The sequence below is a fragment of the Mastomys coucha genome, unplaced genomic scaffold (assembly GCF_008632895.1).
Source record: "Mastomys coucha isolate ucsf_1 unplaced genomic scaffold, UCSF_Mcou_1 pScaffold18, whole genome shotgun sequence".
NCBI lineage: Eukaryota > Metazoa > Chordata > Mammalia > Rodentia > Muridae > Mastomys > Mastomys coucha.
Genome location: NW_022196900.1, coordinates 68,664,694 through 68,672,218, shown reverse-complemented (window position 1 = coordinate 68,672,218; position 7,525 = coordinate 68,664,694). Strand labels below are relative to the sequence as shown.

At 37.0% G+C, this 7,525-nt stretch overlaps 1 protein-coding gene across 3 annotated transcripts in view; it reads right to left on the bottom strand.

The window, feature by feature from the left end:
- The window catches only part of Eps15 (epidermal growth factor receptor pathway substrate 15), a 106,262-nt gene that overhangs the window by 67,461 nt on the left and 31,276 nt on the right, over positions 1 to 7,525 (bottom strand). For 2 of the 3 annotated variants that reach the window (XM_031378162.1, XM_031378164.1), the window contains exons 8-10: positions 5,847 to 5,906; positions 1,334 to 1,531; positions 430 to 575 (exon numbers count right to left, since the gene is read on the bottom strand). In XM_031378162.1, the coding sequence (XP_031234022.1) occupies positions 430 to 575; positions 1,334 to 1,531; positions 5,847 to 5,906 (404 nt within the window). The remainder of the gene's footprint in view (positions 1 to 429; positions 576 to 1,333; positions 1,532 to 5,846; positions 5,907 to 7,525) is intronic. The other variant, XM_031378163.1, reaches the window with a different exon arrangement.

Sequence of the window (7,525 nt, the reverse complement as noted above, 5' to 3'; positions counted from 1 at the left end):
GTAATACAAGGGATCAAATCGAAGTTCTCCTGCATGGGACCTTATCACCCCAGCACTAAGGATACTACTTACTAAAGTGTTAAAATTACAGCCATCTAGATTCTCTAAAGAACTCTCAGAGCTGGGGCTGGTATAGACTGAGGCTCCACTTCAACAACCTAACAAGTAACTGACACCTCCCTAAAGTTTCAGGCAAACAAACCATGCTTGAGGTCTGGAGGATTGTTTGGGTTTTTTTTTTTTTATTCCACTTTTGAATATTTGTTTATTACATATAATTCTTTAAATTTGAATTTCCTCTATAAAAATGAAACAAAGAATAACTTACTCACAAAAGTAGTAAAATATATAAATGTATAAAACTAGAGTTGACACACAACCACACATATACACATTTTTTTAAAACAATGTATTAAAATAAAGTCTTACCAAATGTGGGCTAGCAGGGCAGAAGGTAAACCTGTTTTCAGGAAGGTTTCACGGACCTCTGGTCCAGACACATATCCATCCATATCCTTATCAGTTTTCAGAAAGATTTCATCATATTTAGCTTTTTCGGCAGGGGACACAACCCACTACAGTGGGGAGAGAAAGATTCTGTCAAAATGAATCTGACCTTGAAAAGAGTACACATTTGATACTCTTTTCATACATAACAGTATCTATTGCCAACCTAAACAAACCCACCCAAGTAACCTTGATGGCAGTACACTGCCTTCCACACTTCACAACCAAACAGAATAAAGGGAAGGCAACAAATTTACAGTCAGTTAAGACATTTACAGATGCCAGGTTAACATTCTTCTTTTAAGTAACCAATGAAGTCAAGCACAATTAAGTCTGACCTATGAATTCCCATACTAACACTAGTAACTGGGAAAACCTGTATAAACTATCCAGATAATCCCCAAGTTTTATTTTCTGCAGTTCCATGCAGCATTCTTGCCCAGAGCTGAACATGCACGTACTGTCATTAATTGTCTTTACACAACCTAACAAGAGATAGATCAAGGGATAGGTCAGAGGAAGTAAGAATCAATCAGAATTAATAACCTGATCTGAAGAATCAAGAGTTAACTACAGATTAAAAATAATTATTATGACAGGGCAAGCATGCATGTTAGCACACACTATCTTCCATCTCCATCTTTAACCTCTGGCAAAGCCAGTTAAGCATCCACAGGACCTAAGGAGCACCTGCCTCCTCTGGGGCATCATGTTATGCAGGTTTAACAGAGGGAGTGCAGCATCTTTGACCGCACCTTCTATCTTTATCAGTCACATTCATGCACTTTTGTTAGAGCAAAATCCTTGAACACTGATAGATTTCTACCTGTCTTAACGGTGCTTTGGTAGGTGAAATGCCTACAGGTGGTAAGGAGTGGTAAGATTCCTTGGCTGCTGAAGAGGGGATCACCCACATGGAGCCTGATATACTGACCGTTTTTCTCTTAGAAGGTGGCACCAAGGCTGGAGGCAAGGACATTGGCACAGGTTCTTTCTCCAGTGCACAGTATACCAAAAACATGGCCTTAAAGATAAACAAAATGGAGTCAAATATTATTTTAAAATTAGTACAAAATTCATTCACTGAGTTAAGCCTTGTTCAAGCACAAATCAATTTCATACACACACACACACACACACACACACACACACACACGTTTATTTATATTTTAGAGACAGGGTTTCTTTGTATAGCCCTGGTTGTCCTGGAACTTGCTCTGTAGACCAGACTGGCCTCAAACTCAGAGATCTGCCTGCTTCTGCCTCCCAAGTGCGGAGATTAAAGTTCTGAGCCACCATGGCCTCATCTCAAAAATTGAAAAGTTGAAAGAAAATAGGAGAAAAAGAGGAAGAAACAAAAGGAAAGAGGAAGAAAAATAAAGAACTCAAAGCTAAGTAATTCTTAAGAAGAAAAGAGGCACACCCTTCAATTGAAGTTCTTGCAATAGCAAAGAATATGAGAATTTGATTAGAAAATGATGTCTATAAGGAAATCTCCTAATATATAAAATGCTCCTAAAAATTAAGAGACCATAAATTTAAGTCCAATAGGAAGATGGACAAAAGTATGAACAACTAATTTATGTCCTTTCCCCAAATGGACACCATAAATAGTCCATCCTTTAACATATAAAAGCCATACTCAATTTTAACCTTAAACTAAAACTACAGGTTAAAATTATAGTGGGTTAACATTTTGCCTAAATGGCAAGAATCCCAAGTTTCATAATGTACTTGGGAGGTGAACTGTAGGGAAAGAGGCACTGTCAGACATTGCTACTGAGCATCGAAGGGTAAAAAATGCCACTTTAGCAGGATTATTTGGAGCAGAGGGCAACTGGGCAAGATACAAGATAACTTTGCCTTAAACCACCATCTGGCCTCAATTCTCAAGTGCTGGGGTTACACATATGAGCCACAGCCTCACCTAACTTTACACAGCATGGAGATGGTGCATCAGAAGCACTTACACAAGAGGCCTTACTCAAGCTGTTATTTGCTGTTACTATTTATCTACTGTCACTCCTATCTACCGTTGCTGACTTTTCACAATTTGTGTATTCTAGTGACTGGGGCCTTTTTCTTTGTCTTCTCATTTACCTAAAACTCTATATATGTTGAAGACATTGTAATATCCTAAGTTTTATGCAACTTCTTGGAGAGTTTTTCTTTCTTTGTCTCCCAAGTAAATATGAATTACAAATATTAATAAACTTATTTTTCTTTTGAGAACATGTCTTTCATCACATAAATCTCAGCCAAGAACTTGAAAAGACTGGAGGGAAAACTAGTTTTTCTACTCTACAGAACTCAAATCACTAATATCCTTTTGAACGGCAAACTGACCACCAAATTGCAAATATACTCTTCCCTCTGGCTCAACCATCTCGCATCTGGAAACCAATACTTACATTTATTTTCCTACATATGAAATGCTGCCTGAAAAAGATTATTAACCATAGCAATCAGCTGCAACAGCACCTGTCCATCAACAAAAGACTAACAAAAATTATGGTATACCTATATAATAAAAAACTATGAAACAATAATTAAAAAAAAATAATAAAGCTAGGTGAGGGAAGCGTACTCCTTTAATCCCAGCACTGGAGAGGCAGAGGCAGGAGGATCTCTGAGTTCAAGGCCAACCTGGTCTACAGAGTTTCAGGACAGCCAGGGCTACACAGAGAAACCCTGTCTCAAAAACAATACAAAACAAACAAACAAATAAATCATGGGAAAACATTGTGGTATTGTCTTCACGAATATATAATTTTCAAAATTTACCAAATTACATACTTAAGTTGGAAGCAATCCATTGTCTGCAGTCTCCAAAACAATATACCAGAAAAATATTACCAAGTATTCTATGAGAAAATAAGTCCAAGAACCTAAAGCACGATGATAACATTAAAAAAAAAAATACAGTGCTGAACACACACCTCCAGTGCGTGTGTGTGTGTGTGTGTGTGTGTGTGTGCGCGCGCGCGTGTGTGTGTGTGTGTGTGTGTGTGTGTGTGCGTGCGTGCGTGCGTGTGTGTGTGTGTGTGTGTGTGTTATTATCTTCTATGGTAAAGAGCAAATAATTATTCGCAATTTTTTTACAGTTGGACCAGGAAATTCAAGGATAAACCACAAACTAAGAAAAATAGCTGGTCAGAGAAGACTACATCAGTTGAGGGCAGAGATGGATCTTTCTCACTATCTTCTTATTTAATTTTGAATGATTAAAATGTATTACCTACCTTAAAATATTTTAAATATCTAAAGCATATACATTTATAAAAGCTTACTCTGTCTATAGAGTATCTCAGTGTAAAACACTGTAACCTCGCCATGTTAAAGATACCTTTTATACTCTCAAAGGATGAAGTTTTTATGGCTTTAAAAAAAGAAAACTATATAATAAAAGCAGACAGTATCTTTAATCATGTGAAATCACTCAAAGTTATATTGAGCCTCTAGAAGGATTTCCATTACAACTGAAGAGTGGGTGCATTACTTCTTGATTTTCTTCCACTGAAAATTATAACTTTCTCAAAAGGAAATTTGCTTTGGGCTCCTATCATAACTCCTAAGTTTCAATTTTATAGAGTTTTCAAATCAATACTGACTGAGTAGTCAATACAACTGTGACCCACAATTTATATGATGGCTAATATTTTATAAATGAAGAAACTGCAGCTCAGAGGTGCTAACTTGTCTAGTACAATAATTTAAAGACGCCATAGGATAGTGTATACACTACACCATTGGTGTCACAAGCCTATAACCCCAGTACTCAGGACCAGGCAGCAAAGGACTGAGTTTGAGCCCAGCCTAGGTTATATGAGAGTATGTCTTAAGGAAAAAAAAAAATTTAATGTCTATCTATATACATATATATAAACATATATATAGACATTAAAATGTTTATATATTATATATAACTTATAAATACTATTATATACAAATGTATATTGTACAAACCAAGATCTCCCTAGCTACAACAGCACCTGTGTGAAAATTTTGACTACCACACTTTCCTTTATAATTGGAAAAGCTAAATCTGACCTGTGGACCCAGGTTTTACTGGCTAAACAATTAAGAACTCAATGTCAATTTGAAAATACATGAACCCTATGTCTCCAAAAACTTGAAGCTCCAGAAAGAAACAACCTGTCAGTTACACCATTTGCAGTCAAATTCACAGTATATGTATGCAGTACTAGGCTGACACTTTGCTAACAGAGTGACTAGCACGCATATCAGGGTCAGCATTCTTGTTGCAGATGAAGTCACTTCCTGGAAAAGAGGACACTAAACAAAACAAAAAAGCAATGCTTGCCATCTGCTGCCAATAAACAACACACTTTTTTTCTGAAAGTTAAAAAAGTTACTAATTTCATGTTTCTTGAACAGTTTCCCTGACAAAACTAAAGCCAAAATTTTGTTCACCAAAATCCTAAAGATAAACAGAATAATTTTAGTACTGCTGGACTATGATCTTGTTCTCTTTACTATACTGTACTCTATGCTATACAAAGACTGCAACAAAAACAGCAACCAAATCAAATGATGTCCCCCCTCCCCCAACCCACGTGCCCCATGTGTGCCTGTGTGTGTGGAAAGAAACAGTAGTTTTCAAAGCTAGTATATACTATGTGAGTACAGAAACACATAAGGCACTAAATTAAAAAGCTTTAGGATATCTTTATTTAAAAATAAAAGTAGGCTGGGCAGTGATGGTGATAGATTTTAATCCCAGCACTTGGAAGGCAGAGGTAGGTGAATCTCTTCAAAGTTCAAGGACACCCTATTGTATAGAATAAATTCCAGGACAGCTAAAGATACACAGAGAAACTTTCTCCCCCCACCCCCACAAAAATAAAATAAATAAATAATAAAGTCATCACAAACAAAGCTAAACTTACACATGGTATTAACTTTCTTTAAGTGTTTTTTCTCTTTGTGTTTTAAACAAATATTAACTTTCAGTGAACATCAGATCATTATGAGGGCTTTTAAATATCCATCATTTTTACTACACATTACCTGAATATCTTTCCTATGTACCTAAAGTGAGAAAAAAAATGATGGCAAACATACACATTCTCTTACTCATTAAATATATGCACCCATCTATAAATTCTAAAGACATTAGTAACTATGATCTGATAGGCATATTAAAAGGATAAATTAAAATGGGAACTATTTCCCAAGACAGATGACACACACTGTAATTTAAGCATGTAGGCAGCTCGTAAACTCGAGTCCTGTTTTAATAAGCTGTCAGGAAGTGTGGGTGTGAGAAGGCTGTCACATGATAGTATCTTACACTTTAAGAACATCTAGTTACTTACAACTGCAAACTCATCTCTGTCAAGCTTTCCATCGTGGTCAATATCACTCAACTCCCAAACCTTAGAAAGAAAAGTGAGAACAATTAACAGTCTTTACTTTATGTGCTATTTAGGGACAGGGAGAGAAAGTACACTAGAATAGAATATGAGAGTGTCTGAGGTTAAGTACCTTAAAAGGAATCTGGACTTTGTCTTAATCGCAATGGGAAGTTACTAGAAGGTTAGTAAGACCTTCTAATCGTCTAAGAAATATTCCAAGAAAACTGGAATATTCAAAGTTTAAGAATCTCACACTGACCACGAAGTAGAGAAAAGGTTGGAAACAACACTAGAAAAGAGCTTTTAAAAACCAGTTTTGACAGACGTGGTGCTGCACGCCTTTAATCCCAGTATTCGGTAGGCAGATGCAGGTGGATCTGAGTTCAAGGCCAGCCTGGTCTACAAAGAGTTCCAGGGCAGCCTGGGCTACACCAAGAAACGGTCTCAAAACAACAAAGCAGTCTGTATTGATTAAGCACCTAGTGGCCCAGGAGTAGCAGCACAAGTATTGTGCTGTAATGGCAGCCATCACCATCTCCCCAGAGCACCTAACATTCTCAGTTTGTAACAAGCACTGTATTAAGTGCATTACATACACTCTTGGCATTCAACTGAAATGTATGCCCATGTCGAAGACTTGAAAACCAACACACAGTTTTTCTAAGGACTTTCCCAAAGTCACTTAACTAAGAAGAAAGGCAGCTGGGATTTGACCCTCTGTGGCTGTTTACACAAGGAATTACACAAAGAGCTGGGTATTTAAAGAAAGTGGTTATGGTTTAAAACATGAAGGAAGAAAGGAAAGAAATTATATTGGAAACAGAACAAAAGTGACAAGCAGTTGGAAGAAAACCAAATAAAATTAGTGACCAGGAATTTATTTTAACATTTCTCAAAAGCCTGCATACAACAAAAGAGAAGGCAAATAGTTACCATATGCAAACTTGAGTTTTTGGTAAAAATCAAAAACAAAAATCAAAACAAAGTCAAAGAATTAAAGTCTTAAAAGCATTTAGGAAAAAGATCTAGATAGGAAAGTAGGAAATTCAAGTTAAAGTTTATGATTTCATCAGACAAGAAACTGAAGGAACATGTGGGAAACAGCTAAGAAGAAAGGTATGGAATTATAGACGAACACACACAAGTTGAATAAAGAAAATATAATTTCTGAAGACACAAAAATAGAGCTTAAATCTTACAAGACGAAAAAGGTCAGCTGTACAGCAGCATGTTGCTGCCTAACACTCCTGACTGAACACCTGGTAGATACATGGGCAAGGGAGTTCTTGCCATGCAAGCATGAGCCTGAGTTCAATTCCCAGACATACACAAAAAGGCAGATGTCGGCAGATGGCTCAGCAGTTCAATGTGCTTATTACTTCTGCCAAGCACCCAGGTTCAGTTCTCAGCACCTACATGGGAGCGCACAACCATCCATCATGCCATTTCCAGAGGATCCAACAGCCTCTTCTGACCTTGATGAGCACCAGACATGCATACCGTGTACATATATATATAAATTCAGGCAAAATATTCATACACATAAAATAAATCGTTAAAAAAAAAGGAGGCAGCCGGGCAGTGGTGGCGAATGCCTTTAATCCCAGCACTTGGGAGGCAGAGGCAGGCAGATTTCTGAG